This window comes from Alosa pseudoharengus, unplaced genomic scaffold, assembly GCF_046254945.1.
Source record: "Alosa pseudoharengus isolate Yale_2024_CS ecotype anadromous, Long Island Sound unplaced genomic scaffold, YU_APseudo_1.1 YU_APseudo_1.1_scf_15, whole genome shotgun sequence".
Lineage (NCBI taxonomy): Eukaryota > Metazoa > Chordata > Actinopteri > Clupeiformes > Clupeidae > Alosa > Alosa pseudoharengus.
This window is the reverse complement of record NW_027468620.1, coordinates 15,025,409-15,046,350: the sequence shown is the minus strand read 5'-3', so window position 1 is coordinate 15,046,350 and position 20,942 is coordinate 15,025,409. Positions and strand designations below refer to the sequence as shown.

Sequence of the window (20,942 nt, the reverse complement as noted above, 5' to 3'; positions counted from 1 at the left end):
TGACACCTTGGTAACAAAAAACCTTTTTATAGCCCACCAGTATGTACTAACCCAGTTTATATCAATTTGCACAGATAGGAGGGATAATTTCGCTAAATACTTATAGATTCCAGTTTGTTTCTTGCCATTCCTTGCCTTTGTGTACTGCTTCTTCTTAGTGTGTTCAAAATTTTTTTTTCCTGTGCCATTCCACTTTTTTACTCATAACTCTACTTTTAGACATTAATGTTTGGATTTTTATATATGTGTGGATTACCTAAGTTAATACTAATGTCTGGTGAAAATTTCATGCGAATAGCCTCACTGGAAGTATACTTACTGAAAAAAATGTTGACGTGTTCAATACTTATTTTCCCCGCTGTATCTCACCACAGCAAGCTCATAGCTCTACATGCATTTCATGTGTGTGTAGGGCAGACTGTCCTGAATCTGGCAATATCATTGCCATAGTGGAGGGATTCTCTGGGGCTGAGCAATTTACAGACATGTGGTGTGCGCCTTACAGAAATAGATGCCATTTTTTTATTTAGCGATTAAAAATGACCTTTCTGCGCTCCATATCTGTGACAGGAACTGATCTGACCTGACTTGACCCGAGTTTACGTGTGTGTGCCTATGTTGTCTGCACTCATGATTCTCTACAACTTTTTACTGCATTGCCATGAACAAAGTAAAGGCAAAAAAGGTGTTTCGTTGCCGAACAAATTGGTATGCAATGTGAGCCTTGAATTGGATGCCATGCAGGAATTTGGTAGGATCTCAAAACCGGATTATTAACATTCTTTGCCATAGAAACACACAATAGGGTTGGATTATAAACATGCTTTGCTACAAAAACAGACAAAAACGTGAGGTAAGTCGAGCTATATGAAGTTATTATTTTGCCGTCACTTCGTCTGTTTTATAACCCAGAAGGATGTACTTGGTATCAAATGATAGCTCTGTGTCTCCTCTCATCTGACATGCGTGGCATATCTATCCGATCACAGGTCCACGAGTAATTCAAACGAGAGTAATGGGTGTGCAGCATTGGTTTTTGTACATGACGTTATTATTTTGCAGTCATTTCGTCTGTTTTCAACATACTTGCTATCAATGGATAGCCCTGTGTCTCCTCTTTCATCTGATATGCTTGCCATATCTATGGCGAGAGTAATGGGTGCGCAGGTGAACGCAGAGAATATGGTGCAATTTGATTTAATTTCATGTTTTTATTTTCATACTTTAATGTACAGACAAGTGCGTGGTCTTGTTGGAAAGCCCCACTTCTGCTCTGTCACGCAATAGAGGTTTCATCTCGCTGTGATGAACAGTTGCGCAATGTAACAGGGAAGAAAGGGTGTGTTTTTTGACGCACTTTGCGTCAATCGGGTTCTAAGGGTTAAAATCTCACGTACCCCCTGGAGTGCCTTCACGTAGGCCTACCCCTAGGGGTACGCGTACCCCCATTTGAGAACCACTGACCTAAAGCAATATATGAACGATGAAAAATCACATGTATGCCCCTTGGCGTCAATATCACAATTTAGCACTTACATGGAACCCAACTAGTTAAAAACCAACTAAAAGGGTAATGATCCTGATGAACAGTGTTACACAGTACAATATCAAGCAATCTGAGCATGCATTGACAATAGATAAGAGACTTGTCTCCACTTTGTATCACTTGAGAAGTTCAGTTGTGACCTTTTTGCTCTCAAACACTGTCTACTTAAAACAGTCAGTGATGAAGGAATAGATTAAATAGACAGATATGGAAGGTTTGCAAAGCAGTTTCTTTTCAGACCAAGGACCAATTAACCAATAAAAAAAAAAAAACCTCACAGACCACAAAAAAAACAACAGACCTACTTCATACTTTGCTTATTGTCTTTGCACCTTGCTAGTGTGTCAGAGGATGCATATTATTTTAACTAAGCCTGTTTTGACAGTTTTCTAGTAGGCCTAGCTAATCCAATTTTGAAGTGTAAACTTGCGCCGCTTACATAGGCAGTGTAGCAGAACTATTTGGATTTACATACAAGTTGGTTCAATATTGCAAACACCTCATCTATATCATATTTGACCACATCTGCTCACGGACCACCAGTGGTCCCCAGACCACACTTTGAGAAACACTGCTTTAAAGGGCATTTTTTAGTATTTTCAAAAAACAAAAATACAGTATTTTATTTTGATACATGGCATGGCTACTGTATTTTGTAGTTTATTTTGACACTCAAAATTAGGGTATTTGATGTATTTTTGCCCATCCCTGGTTTTTACACCTAATGGTTTAGAGCAGTGGTTCTCAAATGGGGGTACGTGAAGGCACTCCAGGGGGTATGTCAGATTTTAAAATATACATATCATTTGCAAAATATACAATAATTTGCAATACATTTAGTCATTGATTATAAAAATTTAAAATGTTCAAAATAGTTTTTATCCAAATGTTTGAATTTTGTATGTGTTTATCAGTTCCAAAGTATAATAAATTAGACACTGATGGCACAGTGCTCTGTTTTAAGTCTTTTTTTCTCAACTAAAAATGCTTTGTGCTGGTTAGGGGGTACTTGGCTGAAAGAATATTTCACAGGGGGCACATCACTGAAAAAAGGTTGAGATCCACTGGTTTAGAGCACCGGTTCCCAAACTTTTTTTCCGCATACCACCACCTACAACCTGACTCTGCTAGCGTGCCCCCACCATCAGACACATAAAAAAACACATTCTATTGGCGCATTCCAGGCATCATGTTTAATTAGCCACCCTACATAACAAAATCAAAATGTGCAACTGGTCTGAGCTCTCACACTAAAAAAACAGTGTGGAGAACATTATGAAACACAAAAACAAAGTGAACATAGGCTTAAGATTTTGCCCATTGCCCTTTTCATCTTGCGTACCCCTAGTGGAAGCTTGCGTACCACCGGTGGTACACGTACCACAGTTTAGAAATCCCTGGTTTATAAGTATAAGTAAACCAGGGATTCCCAAACTTATTCCCACAGTTTGGAAATCCCTGGTTTAGAGGAAGTTGCAATGAACAGTGTGAAAAATCACAGCCAACATGAGTTTACTGTAGTGATATGGGTATTGTAGGCCTAGTCTATGTCCATCTGGTAGGTTCTGGTCAATCTAGAAACGAGGTGATTTAAGATGACGCTGTGAAGTTCTCATTATACATTTACCTTGCACTATACTGTACATGCATGAAGCTGATAGGCTAGCAGGTAAACAGACTGCTGATTATCCATAAATCTCTGATAGGCTAGTGCTCCCAATTGGTCTTTGAGGTCCAAGTACAGAATAATTTATGATTTGAATAAGGAACTTGGGTGCTTGTTTGAAGGCTCTGCATAGCCTGGAAATCCAGACTGGCTATGAGTAATGAAAATGGCCCAACTCGAGTGGCGGTACCAAGCATGCATTTGAAAATATCACTGCACGCAATTGGATAACACTACGACCAATGTTTACTGACTGATTCCGGACTTCGAATCGCCTCGCCTCCGGCCTGCCTATATCAGATATACCAATGTCAATGGTGCTGCTCGGCTCCAAGGACATGGGTAATGAGCATCATTACTAATTGCCAGAGTAACTCGCTGAGCAAATTCAAATTGTGCTCTCGCAAGAACCCTGGAATTCCAGGGTAGGCTCTGCATGCAATGGTTGTCAATGGCGTAGTAATTGTTCTCTAGCCAGTCCTTTGGGAGAAGAAACTCAAGATAATGCTTTCTATGGTTGATAAGCATTTTGATCCCAAAGCAAGTAGATAACTCTTCCTTGATCAACAACCATGCACATTGACCTGAAAACTGAAAAATTTGTAGGAAACAGTCTTTTCTACAATCATGTTAACTAAACGAGTTGTCTGTTCAAGAAACGTAACCATGGCAACACATTACCAGTTTAAATATTTATTAGGGTTGACATACATTTTGTGCAATGTAATTCACAAATCCCCAAACACTGATAAAAGCTCAAACATAATTCTCAATTTCTTAAAATGTTTTGTTTTCAGCGCTTGGCAAGTCAAATAAAACATTTAAATAAATCAATCTTTTAAAAAACAAAAACAATTTCCATTCATAGTTTTATAGTTTCAAATAATTTTTTCAGGTTTTTTTTGGTACTATTTTAATCTTTTAATACAAATCTTCACTTCAATAGAAGGTGTAAGCTTGCAAAAAAAACAAAAAACTAGGACAAAACTAAAACAAAAACAGTCAACCAAAACAACAATCTGGGCAGCGGAGGAGGCCGGCGAAGGCCTTGAGGTAATAGATTTTGATCTCCCGTTCTGCCACCCAGGCTTCTCCATGTTACCTTTTCAAGTTTTTCTGAGCTTGCTTGAGTAAAGTGTCGAAGTCTAGTGCATCAAATTTGCGCTTGGCGGTTGCTGGATCATACTCTCGATTTGAATCTACAAGACATTAACAAATGGGGGGGGGGGGGGGAGCGTGAGGCAGTGGCATCAAGACGCTGGTAAAATAATGTTGCCATTTGAGCAAACTTAACACTTAATGCAGTTTATCCATAATGGTTAGACAATTTCTGACCAGTTCTGCATCACATAACACTGCAGAGTCCAGTCTAAAAGTTACTAATGTCTTTTCTACTTCTGAAAGAGATTTCAAATGGTACTCTGCACTCGAGCTCCACAAGTATCTTTTCTGGCATATAGGATCAAGTAAAGTAGGAGAGGCCGCACTATGCATATATATATATATACTTTTCACGCGCCGAAACGCGTCTGTGCAAATAAAAGTATATATGCATAGTGCGGCCTCCCTCCTACTTTACGTATTCTAACAATCCAGGCCAGCACTCTTAAAGTTTAAAAGTAGACACATTGAGTGAAGCCTGCTCCTATCCTCACTTACTCTGCATATAGGATCACACATTACCTTGGTTCTATGTATCTAAAACATTTCCTTGTGTTATTAATCTTAAAGCTTAGTGCCTACAACTGCTTACCAAGATCAGCATAACTGGTTTTGCAGAACTGCCGCCGACCTCCGAAGCAGAGGTCAAACGGAAGCTCGTTGGGTCGCCGGAGCTTGCTGCCATTCTCGATGGCAGTAAAGGCATCTTTTGTGTCGTAGTAAGTGACAAATCCATAATTGTCCCTGAAAATAGACATAAACAACAATGGGTTGATACATTGCTTAGTACTTTGTAAACACTATAAGACCACTCAAGATGCACATTCAAGTATCACACACACAGACAGACTTACCCATGTTCTCTAAAGTGCAAGGTGCAGTCCTCAATCTCTCCGTACAACGAGAAGCGCTCCTTCAGTTCCGCACGGGTCATCCCTGCACGGATGCGGCCCACGTAAACCACCCGACGCTCCTCCTGTAGTCATAAAGCAGGAAGGAGTCATCAACCTGAATGGCTGGAACCAGTTTCCTTTGGAAGGTTTTTTTTATGTTGACTTATGTGAAGACATAAAAAAGAAATACACTTACAATCGCCTTCTCTTTGTGTCTCTTCACTTCTTCACTGCGTTCCCGCTTGCTGTGACGACTGGACCTAGGACTGGAGAAAAGAAATACACTCGATCTATTAAGACATATTGCACACAACAAGACAAGACACCGTGCTTGCCCTTTTCCCAAAGGGAAATTCCAAATTGCATCTTTCTTTGGGATTCTATTTTAACCTGATAACCATTACCCAACTTTGAAATTTTTTTTTGAGTATCAACTTTTCTTGTGCATTGATCACGACGAGCAAATCTTTCACACACATTTCTATACATTCCCAGGTCTGGGAACTCATACAGGTTTTCGTAAAGTCTAAACGTCAATTGAAGTGATGCCCTCACCTGTTCCTGCTCCTCCAAGGCCTGTGCGAGTTTGGGGAGTTGGAGCGGGACCTGGACCTACTCCAGGACCCAGAGCGGGAGCTAGAGTAGGAGTACCTACGCCGTCTGTGCGGCGAGTGGGACTCAGACCGTGAGCGTGACCTGGACCGGGACCGAGAACTGGAGGTGCTCTCAGACCGGTGTGAGCGATAACATCTGCAAACAGACAATCCACCAGAGCTACAGTGAGCCACTGACAAGCCAGAGTAAAAGAGGGTTTACTTCAGAAACAGACATAGGAGGGGACACCATAATGGACCATATTCAAAAGCTAACCCATACAACTCTGGCATTTCTCACTGTTGGCCATACAAAAAAAAATAAAAGTCTTGGTTAGGTTGAGATGTTAATTTTGTTTTAACTCCCAAATGTCTAAGGAAAGAGGTCAAACAGCTAATAGTAGTCATTTACCTTTTTCTCGGGGGTGATCGGGATTGAGATCTGGATGAAGACCTGGAACTGGAGCCCGAGCTGCTGGATCTGGAGTGGTCCGACTGGCGCCGCCTTGCTCGACCCCTCTTCCTGCAACAGGGGCTAGGGGAGCGCAAGCCACGGCCTGAGGAACATTCCCGCTTCGGGCTCCTCGTTCTTGCCACCTCCGGTTCGACCCTTGACGGGGAGGCGTCCGGGGTCACCAGAACAGAGCTGGCCAGAGCCTGCTCATCCAGAGGGCGAGGAGCTCCGCTGGGTTTGCTGCACACGCTGGCCACTTGGGGGCACTGTGTCAACGGCTGCCGTGACACCTTTACCTCCGAGGGGAGATCAATGGTCTTAATGGTAATGCTGGACTGCTGTTTGATGTTCCAGCGTTTGCCAACCTCAGAGGAAGACTCTTTTGAGGGGAGGCAGTAGTCGTGGTCAGGGGAGAAGGGCTGGAAGGCGGCCGCACTGGGCTGAACCTTGCCACGGAGTTTGCTTGACGGCAGGGGCCGAGGCTCGATCTGGATGGTCAGCTTAGTGGGGGTCTGCTTGGTGCCGTCGGCCATCTTGCTTTTGCCCTGCAAGACAGCTGGCACCAGGGGCTTCCACATCTGATGGGGAGGAGTGCCTGGAGGAGTGAGGCCTGCATGGGAAACGGAGCAGGGGGTGAGAACAGAACCACCCACACACACACACAACTCTCAGGAGGGAAGTGAGAAATAAATCATCCCACTCAGACATGATGCACACACCCAGATTGAGTTGGTTAATGCTCTGTGCCGTTTCATAGTAACCCAGCCAGTTACATAGACATCTTTTCTGAGTGATGAGACAAGCATGACATGAAATCAAAGGTGTATTTGCAGACTTGACTCACCTGCGGTGCTACCCAGGTCATGGACTTTGGTTCCCTCCAATGGTTTACTTTCCATTGTTGTCTCAACACTGGAAACATACAAACATATCTTATCATTAACACTGCTAGAGTACAGGGGAAAAAGCACATAAACAAACAAGTAACAGAACAGAGCACATAAACAAACAAGTAACAGAACAGAGCATATATACACAAGGATCATATTTAATATTTGCTGAATAGGCATGACAGGCCAGCTCCCCATTTTAGGGCTGGGATGTCGCCTTTCCTCTCCGGTTTGCGGTAGGTCTTGGCGATGGCATGGTGGTACCACCACCACACACACATATGTGCACACAGACACACAGATACACACACACATACACAAGCGTGTCTGTGCTTGGACCGTGTGTGTTAGAGCAGCGTGAAGGCTGTAGGGTAACTCCTACTGTGTTCTCCGGAGCGATACTCACCTGGAGTTTCCTACAGCGGCTGCTCTGCCAAAGACCTCCGGCACACTGCGCTCCACCTTGGCTGCAGGGAGAGATGGAGGGGGAGGATGAATGGGCAGGCCACACCAAGACCCGACAGCACCGGTGTGTTAAAACATACACGCAAATTATTACTAAAGAGCCAATTGACCTGTCGCTAAGCGCCACCCTTAGAACGCTGATGAGCCAATGACAGTCCAGCCTCAACGGGACTCGGACAACTCCATAGGAAACAACAGGGAGGAGGCATAAAATGACAAATTTATGGAGTTTATTAACTCAAAAAACCCCGACAGATAACCATGGTCAAACGTTTTGCATGGGGGACGTGTAATACTGATAGCCGGTACCCCGAGAGGCTAGAAAACGGGGTATATTTTCACCAACAGTAGCCTACAGGACGTCTCTCGCGTTTGCAACAGCTCGGACGTAATGTAGGCTACTAAGCCAACAACGTGGGCACAGGTTTCCTGTTAAATCCCAAGATGAAAATGCTTATTAACCAACTACTATATTCTTACTACATCAAATATTAACGTAACCTAACATATCTTAGTATCAATCTTCCGCTAGCTAGCTAGCATTAACGTCGTCAGTGGTTTTTGCACGGTGATTTGCACGGCTACTCTCCACAACTGCTTGTTACCTTGTATGTATTCTAAAGTTTTGAATACACCCCTCCATAGCATAATTAAGTCCCTTTTGATAGCTTCTGGAGGAAAGTAAATCCTTTATCGACCAAAACGTCCTCAAAGCTTGCTTTCATATACTGTCAGCTGCAATTGTCCACAATGTATTTCTAATCAAGTCTGGTTTGTTTGTCCGAGTTCACACTGTAACAATGGGGGGCGGGGCTTAGCGACAGGTCAATTGTATTAGTGGAGTAATACTAACTGTATTTCTAATAAGTTTGCACTCCATAATTTATAAAGCAGGGAGGGTGTATGTGCAATCACACTTCCTATGCTTATTGCTAGGACAGACACAGCCTCTGGACCCAAGGCCTGAACCTGGTCTTCTCATCACAATATTCTCCCAGTGTATTGATCGTCACTGCACAACATGTCAATAATCTGATTGGGAGGCATAATATGTCGACGAAATGTATTTATTACAATGACTACGATGCTATGAAGACACTCTCACAGCTGATAGCTGAATGCTTTTTCAATACGGTTTGGTGTGTTTACAAATACAACTTAACCATGTATAGGATTGTATGTTGACAGGCATGCCCCATGTAGACCAGAACAGAGGTTGCTGGTTATTCCAAACAGCCACACAACTGCTGGAGGAACAGGGTTGAGGAGAGGCAAAGAACATGGTTCCAACATGAGTGCTGGCCTTTAAAAATGGCTGTTAAGCAGAAAGCCAAAGAGAACCAGCATTTCCAGACAGGTTGCGCTGAATAGGTCCTCAGGGATTCAATAATTAGACAAACATGTCACTACCTGAGAAAAAGGTTCCCTGCCGGAACTAGTTCAATTAGCGAAGTTAGAAAAATGATTGAGTTTGGCAACGTTGAACAACTTAAAATTGAACTTTATGAACACAGTAACTTGCATAGGCCAGGTTTTATGCTGCTGGTCTGAAATGAAATACCAGACTAGCTGTATGTCATCTCCAAACTGTTATCGATGGGAACATCTACCCCGCTGGCCTCACACACACAATGATGTTTTGGATGAGAGTGACGCCTGCACTCAGACAAACCCAATGTCCACTCGTCTACCCCGACCCTCCACCCGCCCGCCTGCCCCACCCTGGGTGAAAATGGATTTGCGGACAGGGCAGAATTCCAGCGGCCACGCATGCATGAGCACATGGCAGCTGTTCCGGTTGCACAAGATCACTCATTCTACCCTAGAGCCAGCACAGCAGTGTCTCTTCAAGAATCAGTGGCTCTTTAAGAGCTCTCCTTACTACTACTACTAAACCCATGTCATCAGAACCACTGGGAACCTTATAGTAACAGTCAACCATCACTTATAGGTACTTCATGGCATCATCTGTTGCCATTCTGCTTACTATGGCTACGAGGCACTAGATGAAAAATGTGTTCAAACTCCAAATACTGGCTTTTACACTAAAGGCCAATTAATGAGTGTCCAGATAAGATAAAAACAAGTAATCGGCAACGGTCTGCTGAGATAAAGTGTCCCAAGGGCAAAATGCTAGTTTTGAAAGTGAACTCTGCTCCAGGTTAACCCACCATCACTACCTCACACAGCCACACCAAAACGTTTCAAAGATCTTGTTCACCTACCTCGTGTCACGGTAATGCAAACAACCAATACAGATCGTGAGAACGCACACCCTGGTCACTTACCAAGGCCTAACTAAGGAATCCCAGCCTACTCCAATGTTGCCACCCAACACCAAGGAACATGCCCTCAAAACCTACACTCTCCTCAAACGCTCCGGCTAATTCCAGTTATAGCCCTGCTATTCTATACTTTATCTGTCTGTTAAATTTAGAAAGACACAGAAAGAGAAGTACTAAGCCTCCCCCTTACAACCAGGGGCTGATAATCAACACTTTGACCGGGTCAACAGAGCCATAGGAGCAAACAGTTGCTTACCTTGGGTCTCCTCAAACTGCTCAAGCAGACTTGCAAGATCAGAAGCTTCGATGCCTAAACAGAAGGGAAAATAAATGGTCATGAAGTGCAACTCAAACATCTGAAAATCTTTTAGTGTCTTGAAAATCTTACATAATCTTGAAAATCATATAGTGATTCAAAACCACCACCAGCACACACTTTAAACTTAACATACACTAATACAAACAACGCTGCTTACCGATCTCACTTGTAAAAGACTCTATTAGTTCATCGGTCTGACTCTTCCCTTTGGGTGGTGCCACAACTGGTGTTTGCTTCGGCTGCACAGGTAGGGCTTTGCGCTGGCTCTGGGCTGCCACCACAGAAGGGTTGGTGGGCACAGCAGCTGCCACGGGTGCCTGCCTCTGCAGCGGCTGGGTCACTTTGACTGGCTCCGGCTTGGGTGACACCACAATCTGCTCTGGCTTTTTCTGGGCTTGCAAAGGAGCAACAGAGACAGCAGCTGCTGGAGTAGCAACCACCTTCTGAGGGGTGGAAGCAGCAGAAGCAGCAACAGCAGCAGCAGCAGCAGCAGGCTGGGCCTCTGTAGTGGTTCTGGGGTAAACATCACTCTGGGTCTGGGGTGTTAGGGCGTTGCTACGGACCTGAGGCAACACAAGGGGCAGCTTCTGGCCCTTGAGGGCCGCGGCGAGCAGCTGGGCAATGTGCGGCTGGGACACGATGGCCTGCAGCACCTGGGAGGCGGTGGGCGTAGTGGCACTTGGAAGTGGAGCAGTCTTGTAAACAGCAGCTTGCAGCGGAGCGGGCGGAGTAGCGTGCAGCGGGGCATCGCTGGTCGTAGTGTTCTGAGACGCGGCTACTGAAGTTTGGCCCTGGGGCTGCAGAGTGGGAATGGGGGCAGGAGAAGGGACAGCAACAGGAGCAGGAGAGGGATTGGGGGTGGAGGTAGGGGCAAGAGAGGGACTGGGGGTGGAGGTAGGGGCAAGAGTGGGACTAGGGGTGGAGGCAGGGGAAGGTTGCACAGAGACAGGCTTGGGCACAGCAGGTTTACTGGAGGCTGCCACCAGCGAGGCAGGTGGCACCAGCAGGGCTTCTGGAGTGGGGGGAGCAGCCAGGCCCTTGGGCTGCCAGACGGGCTTCTCGACAGGAAAGGGCTCCTTGGCGGCTGCCAGGTTACGTGGGTCTTTTGGGCTGGGCTGTGGCAGGCAGGGGATGAGGGGCAGCTCCTTGGGGGGCTCAGGCAGAGAGGGCCACTTGGTGCTGTTGTCGCCGGCCTTCTCCAGGGGAGCGGGCCTCTTCTGCTGCCGCAGGAGGCGGTACTGCTGCAGGCTCAGCGGCTTGGGTTTAGGCTCGTTGGGTGCAGGGGCCACCACTGGCTCCTCGGGAGCCTTCTCCTGGGCGCATGCGCTGACTGGCACGGGAGAGGTAGCACTGGGTGCAATCACTGGCACTGGCACGGGTGATGGGGCTGGCACAGGTGGCGATGCAGGAGCTGGTGAAGCTTTGGGTGCGCTGGCATCCATCCTGAGCTCATCACATGTGGGGGCAGGGTTCTTGTGTATGGGGGTTTGGGGCGTCACCTGAGGGTGGTCAGCCAAGGTAGCCTTGGGTGTAGTAGCGACCTCCGATGCCAGTGTTGTTGAGACGACTGGGGCAAAGGTCACCTTCTTTTTCCTCTTCTGCAGCTCTTGCTGTTCCTGAGTTTTCTTTGTCAGATCCTTTGTGGTGCTTCTCAAGACCCTACCCTCTGACACGGGCAGAGGTTGGGCCTCTTTATTTTTCCGTTTCTTTTTCCTGCGTGAGGGACACTTCTCAGTCATCTCCTCCTTCGGCCGCTTGATGACCACCTTCTCTTCCTGATCCTCCAGCAATGGCGGTGGTGAACCTGCAGGCTCCACCGCGTCCACTGGCGTGTCGGCCTCAGGAGCAGGGTGTTCTTGACCCACCGTGGGGGTCTGGTCTGGAACCTCCTGTTTGGAACCAGAGTCAGGCAGCTCAAGGCTCAGATCAGGGATGGCTAGGATGGGTTCGCCGTGCTCTCCCTGGTCCACCACCTCCAGCACAATCCCGCCTTCCGGAAGCATCTGTTCGCCAGTGCCGTCCTCCAGGCACACGGCCATGCAGTGCATGTGTTTGACCAGGTCACCCAGCGTGACCGCCACACAGCTACCATCCTGCTCCAGAGACACACTGCTCCAATCCAGCAGGTCCACAGACGGCTCAATGTCAGACAAGTGTGCCATTTCCTCCTCATCCTCACCGTCGCTCCGCTGTATCGTCACACTTGGCATTCTGGGTAAACTCTGCAGACAGACACGTATCGAAGGCTGAGTGACAACAGAATGTGGGACTCTTAGGCTACGTTCACACCGTAAGTATTAATGCTCAATTTGGATTTTTTGCTCAGATCTGATTTTTTGTTTGGCTGTTCACATTACCTTTTAAAATGTGGCCTATATCAGATTCCAGTGTGAACTGTTTGCGGTTCCGAACTGACCCGCATGTGCAAAAGAACAATAACATCAGCCAACTCCGCCGGCGCATAATTGTGACAAATGTCGATTTAGATTGACATAAAAGTTGCATCAAATCCACCTCATTTGTTCAGACTGTGGCCACATCGAAGAAAATCAGATCTGGGGCTGATTCAAGACCACATATGGAAGTGGTCTAAATCTGATTTGGGCAAGTGTTCACACTACTTCAGAAGAAGTCTGACCTGGTCACTTCACACCCCCCCCCCCCCCCCAAAAAAAAAAAATCAGATTTGAGCCACTTTTGCCTGCAGTCTGAACGTACCCTTAGGCTAGGATTCTATGTAAGAAGACTCGGCAGGCTGATAAATAGTCAAGGGGGGGGGGGGTGTGGGGGTCATCCTAGGTGTCACACATGCAATTTGCACAGTTCTATACTGTTACACATTGTTTGCTCCATTCCGCACAGGCGCAAATGTTTTACGCCATCATAGTAGAATCACAGATGGTAGATGACAATAGTTGGATTACAACCCACAGAGATATTCATGTGTGTAATTCGAAGTGATCAAAACAATGAAACTGGTAATGAGTACTTTTAACTGTCATACCTTTCCTGGACTGGAAAATGCTCTCGAGTTGAACATGGATTCTCTGTCCGGGGGTGACCGTGACAGGCAAAAGAGCTTCCTTAACTGGAAGGGAAGAAAAGTATTAAATCTCCATAAAGTTAAACCCACCTGGACATAATGCAAAAGTAATTACTCAAATGGTGCACCAAGGCAACTGCTATTAACTACTTGCAGACACACTTTCACTCCCTCCACCCATCAGAGCTCTGATGCTCTATCACAGGTGGCAAGCAGCTGGGGGGCTCACCGGTGAGTGCTCGCGGCCCTTTTGACCTGTTAACAGCTCCACGTCTGGCAACATGTCGAATGGCGACAGGTTCTCATCGTCCACGTTGTCAAGTACTTCGGTTAATGCAGTAAGCAGATTCGCTTCACTCTCCTCGTCAATTCCAATTTTTGCCTGAAGACAAAAACGCATAGCTCTGCTAGATCACCACTTTACATTCAAAATGTGGGCCTAATACTAAACAAAAGCATGGCTCTGAGCACAGTTGACTGCACACCAATCCATGATGTAATTCCACGTGAGGCAAACTGGTCTACTCAGCAGAATGTCAACATATGTCCTGACATCCACACACCCACCTCTCCAGTGGGGGAGTCCTCAAAGATAGACAGGATGGAGGGGTCCAAGCAGCCATGCAAGGCTTCCACCACATCTCCAGCATGCAGGCCCTGGTCCTCTATGCAGTCCACCACGAGAGCACCCTGAAGGGTCTCAGCCTGTGGGATGGAGGTGGAGGATTACGGTACAGGTTAGGGCTGTCTGGAGAAAACATAACTGCCTTTTACAGACTGTCCAGCGTTAACAGTTAGACCAGTTTGGCCACTTTATTCTTCATTCGGATGCCACAAAGTGGTTGCTAATCTGCCTGGGGGAGACTGATGCTTTTCTGCCTGAGGCATTATACAAATGTCAGGGTCGAGGTGAGAACTTCTTCATTACAGACACTGTCAAGTGCCCTTAGGACGGATGTCAATCTAACCTCTGCCACGCATTCCAGCAAGGATAAAGTGAATTAATTTTGTTCCCAGAGCAGAGTTAACACTAACGACAATTATTCATGATTAGCCTATAAAATGGTTTCAGATACTTGAACATAGATTCTAAAATGTACCCAATCAAGCACAGCCAACAACATAGGTGGTGTTGTAAAGTATTGAGACATATTATAATTCACACCAATGCCTACTTTCACACACTTAGATCCAATCACAGGGCTCATGGCAGTCATTGTTATATCATAGCCTACACGACACAAGTAGTGTCTTCAAAAACAGATAAATTGCTTCAAAAAGTATTTTCACTGACAACAGCCAGTACTGACCAGACTCAACAAAAATCAGAAGGGGCATCTACCAGATACCTTTGTGCTTGCCAACTTCAGTATGATACTGAATTGACTTGTATAAAATGTTTGGGCTAACTTTTAATTCACAATAATGGATGTCAACATCGACAAACAAACACTTGTGTGTGTAAATAGCATAAACCCTTTTTTCTTCCTATGATTACAAAAAAAATCAGTCACGTGGAATATACTACTCTTATTAGGATATTTCAATTAAAATGCAACAGTGTTTACGGGAAAAAATACTTAATGGCTACTGATGACTCCATGCGATGTCACCCACGTGCCCGAAGGATCGCGTCACCGGACGTACCGACTGGACACGAGACTTCCACCGCACCTTACGAACCCACGTGTTGCGGACAACAAACTACCGGCAGGTTCGAATCTTATGCTTTAAAAATCATAAACCACGATTACGTTTACAAAGTGTTGCTCGCTACTATTTAAGCCCTATATGCAATTTTACAAGCAACCAGTGCAGACTGTCGATTTCAAAACACAGACTCCCAAACTAAAAGGACCCACGTGTTTACTTCCAGTGGAATACTTTGTATTTAGGTAACACATATAACTATAATCTCATCACAGCAGCAATTCGAGTCAAAATATTATCTGACAGCATCCGCCCGTTGTATGCTTATCAACTGTCATAGGGCTAATAATCAGACTACTAATACACGATCCAAAGATATTGAAGCTAGTCTGCTTTGAGCTGGTGCGGCAAATCTAGGATCCGCCCTGAGCATCAAAACATAACTTTTACATTGTTACATTGCACCCATAAATTCTTATTGCATGTTACATTTTGCGAATGCCAATAGGCACATTAATGTTACAAGTCACTTAACTACTTGCATACATCATGTAACGGTAGTAATATAAATGCAACATGCTGGAACCACGTGGAAGTCAGGCAATCTGAATGAGAAACCCTTAAAACATCTTAAAAACAAATTCAAGCAAAAAATAAATAAATACATAAACCCTAATATCGTGACACGAATGTATTATCAATGACATGGTCATTCTTGCCTGCTGACGATGAAATTGTGAATGAAGCACGTTTACAGTTTCAATAAGACCCAGTTGGACAAATCACCATATCAGCTGGCTGTGTACAAATCACAAATTGACACCTCAATCAACAAATATAAAATAGGGTTCTTTGGTCATCTCTGAACATAAATTTCATGCATCGTTTATTTTAAGTCATACTAACTGTATCTGAACCATCGAGCTAGCTATATTGCTAAAATGCTAGTTAGCAGCTAACTGAAACTCGGCATGCAAACCCATCAAGCACACGATGTACACAACACACACATGCGTCTTCACAAATACAATCGCTGTGTTTGGACCAATTATTCGATCAAGTGATCACAATTCATGCATTACGTCCACATTTTGAAACTAAACCTAACCGACGTCAAAAAGTGAAGTCAAAAAATCTTAGCAAGTCGCTTATCACGACTTTTACGTCTCATTCCACAACTATCCACGTGTCACTTTAGCGTGCGCATCCTTTCTCTAACGAGCATCTTCATCTTAATAAACATAGCGATTACACCCAATAACAAAAACAGATTTATCGGATGCTATTTCTGTCTATTCCATACCTCATCCAGGCTTGTAGTTGAGAAAAACTCCATATTATGAGTAGTTAAAATCTCTTCGCCTGTTCCCCACCGGGCCGCCATCTTACAACCGCTCCTTGTGAAAACGTGAATTGCACTGCAATGCTTCACAGCCGTGCTGCCGGAGACACGTGGTATTTGCATTCCCGGCAAAACGGCACTTCCTGTCAAAGCTCATATGGGCGTGTCTAAGGCATTCGCAAATCGGTTGACACCAGTCACTTGCACAGAGTTTCCCCATGCGTTGATCATACGATCATATGGCCAAAGATTGTAGATGTGTCCTTGTTAGCAATGTGCTGTATCAGAAATTCAGCTATATAATATTGCATACAGCCTGGGTTTGAAATCTGTGTGTGCAAAAAAAATCTAGCACTCACTTGGATTTAATCCGAGATTAACTTTAATAGAAACTCTAAAACATAAAAATAACATTGTCTAAAGCAATTACAAAGTTTGACAATTTAGTGGATTCATTCCTTTATTAAATGTTAAATGATGCAAAAGCACTCATCACAGAGAGTTCTCAATGTGAATGTATTTTAGGCACAGTAAAGTCTTGCACCTAAATGAGTTTACTGGACTTTACTTTACTGGGCTTGTTTTGTTTTCACAGGGCTAAATAAACATGACAAAGTCGCAATGACCTGTTACATATCACCAGAGTCTTGGTGACACAAGCGCTTACAGTAGGCCTAGGCTACTCCCCCAAAATGTGAAAGTCTCCTCTTTGAGTTGGTAGGACTTTAAGACGAAGCCAACAATCAATTAATGAATCAGAAGAAGGCCTGAGATCTCCCTTTCTCCCACTGAAATGAAACAAGCAGCCGACTCTTGTTCTGAGCTTAACAAGTGTTTTTAAAACGGGAAGATGTGCGCCCATGGCAATGTGCAAATGTGGGTTAGGGTGCACCCAGGATTCTGTGGGCGTGCATGGGATGTGAACAGAAGATGAACCCCTGGACACTATAACAGCCGAACGCACCCCTGGCCCGTGTTGGTAAACATTCCCTGTAATTGGAGTTAGTCTACTAGAGCCAAGCAGGGATGGATTACTGAACTGGCCTAACGGGCCCGGGCCCAGGCCCAGGGGCTCAAAGACTCAGGGGACCCTGAAGCTCAAGCCTCTGCGTGAGGTCACTACTATGTTCTCCACCCCTGATATCTGAATAGGGCGCCTCAGTCAAATAGCACGGGTTATGTTATGTTATATGCCTTAATAGGCCCCCTCAATCATATACTATGGGTTATGATACTCAGGTCACACTATGTGATAATCATGCTGTGTAATTGCCATCTTTTCCACATCAATAATCTGTCCATTTCTTGCACAAAACTGAAGTCATCATTTATGAGGTTATTTTTTTTTCTTCCAGGGGGGCATGCCCCCGGAGCCCCTAGCATTGCTGAGATAACAACTTTCTGTGGTGGGCAGGGGGCCTTTATCATGTTTGTGCCTAGGGGCCCAGTGGCTCATAATCCGTTTCTGGAGCCAAGGACTTCATCACAGTTTTCTATCACGGACTATCACGGTCATTTGCCATGCGTCCTTTAGACTGTAAGACTGTAAGTCATTATCTGTGTTCAGCAATAATCTGTTAGCTGTTGTGTTATTGTTGTGTTTATTACTTTGCCATGTTGGTGTTCTGTAGTGCACTGTTATCAGTGTTATACTATGTCGTGGTATGACCGCAATTTGTATATTGCATTATGCCACTATTTGCACATCATTGTATGGTTGGTAATTCCAACTCTAGTCCTCCTTAATAGATTGTTGTAACATGATTCAGCAGGCCAAGCAGGAGGAGCTTGCCTTAGCTCGTAACTCTGTTACAGTTTAGATTACCGCTGCATCTGTACCGCTCACAGCGTGAGCCGATTCCACATTTCGCTCTTTCCGATGCTGTAGCTGACTACGCAAAACACTGTTATCTAGTAATAACCAATGTCATGTATCATTTTGCACTGAATACACATCATTTATTAGGGTAATTTATTTACCCATTTGTGCAATATAGGTAACATTAATGTGCCATTATTCATAACTATTATTGTCAAAGGGCATAACATGTCACCTCTGCCATATTACACAATATTTACCACTTGTATATTTCTATTAATTTCTGTTTTCTGGAGAAACCATGGCTACACGGTTTCACAGTTACAAGTTTCTTGGGTCACCATCTCTGGATGAGTGGCGTGTGTGTGTGTGCCATAAACAATCTATATTGTGGAATTTGACATCAGTACGTTCTTACCAGACTTCCTGACAGATATACAGATAGATAGATAGATAGATACTTTGATCCCCAAGGGGAAATTCATGTATCTTCCTCATACCTAATCAACCTCAACCGTCCACAGGGTTGAAGTTGATTATAAATGTATTAATTTAATTTATGTATTTAATTATTGTATATTTATATATTTTTTTCTCTCTCTCTCGACACTTGCCCCCTACCCCCACATACAATCACACACACCATTACACCATAACCCCTCACAAACAGACACACACACACCATTACACCCCCACACACTCATGCCACGTCTACACGAAAACGACAGGAATATTTTTTCTTACCGTTTCACATCTAACGGCACCAAAAAAATGTTGCGTCCTCATGAAGTGGTGGAAACGAGCGATAATGCTGTAGTGCATATGCCAGGCAAGTAGATGTCGCCGTGGTGGTGCAGATGCTTTACGACTATTTTATAGAATATAGAATTCTCTATTTTATACAGTCTATGCATTATCGGAAGCAGTCATGTGAATAAAGCATTCCTGAGCACAATTCAGTTTTCAACTGTAAAACTAATAGTCATTGAACCCCTACCCCTGTTAATTTCAGTTTCTTGTAGGCCTATGCTATTGGTAGCCTGGGTTTCCCCATGCTGCCTTACGCGCACAATTTTATTAACGCGGCAGCCTGGATTCCATGGACCCGATTTTCACCTCAACGAAGGAACCAATCACAGAATGGAGGGGGGACAGCAAGACGATGACGACACACCAAAGCGGTTATGAGCGACGTACAGACGCATTTGATATAAATTCGTAGCGCTGTTACGGCCAGTAGGCCAGAGGTACTGGTTGGACCCCGAAGTAGGGCACAAGCAAAAATGGTATCGGGTTGAACTGTAATTTAATGTTCAGTGGAAAACAAGAACCGCTTCAAGCTAGGGATGTAGCGATTACCGGTATAATGGTAAACCGTGATAAAAATGTTGGTGATAATAATTACCGTTTTCATTTCAAATATCATGATTATCACTCTTGATTACCGCGGTGTGGAAACCGTGTGTTTAATCCTTCCCAGTTTCATCCGAGCCTGCTTTTGACATACAGTAGGCCTGGTACAATGGAACAAAACTGGTACCCTACGGATTCTGTTGTCTAATTGATGGTTTTAACAACGATTCGGATTAGGCTACACCTGAGTTTAAAAGGCGGAACTTTTTCACCACAAAAAGTGCACTGTATCATGTAGCCACTCTGCGTCTTTTTATGTTTGCGTCCACATTAAATCCATTCCACACACGTTATGAGGAGAATACAGTAGTCTAAAGTTTTATTTTGAACGCTTACTTTGGTCTCACTCATTGCATCCAAATAACAGAAATAGCAAACTCCAAGTTATGGTAGGGTAAGTTAAGCTATAAGCACATAGCCAATTAAACATGAAGAAAAAAGTGAACGGGACACTTTTTTAAATTATTTCAGCTTGTTTCAGTGCTTTCCGAACATATTGAACACTTTTAGAAATACCGTGATAACACTGAAAACCATGATAATTTTGGTCACTATAACCGTGAGGTTAAATTTTCATACCGTTACATCCCTACTTCAAGCAAACAGCAGGCAATTGCAGAGCACAATTGAAAGTCAATGAGTGAACACAACACACAAGGTCCAGGGCAAACAATCCAAAAACAGTAATCCAAAATCGTGGTCAGAGATCAGTCCAAAGTTCAGTAACAAAGTTCAGTCCAAAAAGGTCAAAACGTAATTCCACAGGGAAAGAGTAGCAGAGCAGCAGCAGTAACATCCAGATGACGTGGCAAGATAGCACTGAAGGATTCCAAGAGCCCAGCCTAAATACTGTGCCTGATTAAGTAATCAGACACAGGTGTGCTGAGCAGCAGAGCAGGGAGACAGGAGATGCAGTAGGTCAGCAGCAAAACATGGCATGGAGTTGACCACCTGGGAATGGAGCACCTTAAAAGTGCAGCCAGCCAGGTAGGTACAGGAAAACCCGGCTCAGGATCTGGAAGGTCCTGGACGATTCGTGACAGTACCCCCGCTCCTACGGACGCCTCCAGGTGTTCTAGACAGGGCCTCTGGGTTCCGACGATGAAAATCTTTGATCATGGTTGGATCCAAGATGAAGCGAGATGGAACCCAGCTTCTCTCCTCTGGTCCATACCCTCTCCAGTCTACTAGGTACTGTAGGCCACGACCCCGTCGACGGACCCGCAGCAGCTCCTTAACTGTAAAGGTCTCACCACCATCAATGATTTTAGGTGCTGGTGGAGCCTTGGTGGGAGGAGAAAGAGGGCTGGAGACAAGGGGTCGTAACTGGGACACATGGAAAGATAGGTGAACACGTCTCATGGACCGGGGCAGACATAACCGAACAGTGTTAGGATTTATTT

At 44.6% G+C, this 20,942-nt stretch overlaps 1 protein-coding gene across 1 annotated transcript; it reads right to left on the bottom strand.

Moving 5' to 3' along the window:
• Nucleotides 1-3,889: 3,889 nt before the first annotated feature.
• On the bottom strand, nucleotides 3,890-16,370 carry pprc1 (PPARG related coactivator 1). The gene is made up of 14 exons (XM_076285691.1): nucleotides 16,269-16,370; nucleotides 13,883-14,020; nucleotides 13,545-13,697; nucleotides 13,277-13,360; nucleotides 10,430-12,494; nucleotides 10,210-10,263; nucleotides 7,610-7,670; nucleotides 7,158-7,225; nucleotides 6,272-6,923; nucleotides 5,822-6,016; nucleotides 5,463-5,532; nucleotides 5,228-5,349; nucleotides 4,966-5,117; nucleotides 3,890-4,411 (listed from the first exon to the last, which is right to left on the bottom strand). Exons 1-14 carry the CDS (start codon nucleotides 16,347-16,349, stop codon nucleotides 4,311-4,313), a joined length of 3,996 nt encoding a protein of 1,331 aa, XP_076141806.1. The 5' UTR covers nucleotides 16,350-16,370; the 3' UTR covers nucleotides 3,890-4,310.
• Nucleotides 16,371-20,942: the final 4,572 nt, after the last annotated feature.

Excerpts from the sequence above, each read along its gene's own strand:
- pprc1 (XM_076285691.1), bottom strand. The coding sequence starts at position 16,349 with ATGGCGGCCCGGTGGGGAACAGGCGAAGAGATTTTAACTACTCATAAT. Across the intron at positions 13,361-13,544 it reads AGGGCCGCGAGCACTCACCG|TTAAGGAAGCTCTTTTGCCT; the intron begins GTGAGCCCCCCA and ends CTTCCCTTCCAG. Across the intron at positions 10,264-10,429 it reads GTCTTTTACAAGTGAGATCG|GCATCGAAGCTTCTGATCTT; the intron begins GTAAGCAGCGTT and ends CCTTCTGTTTAG.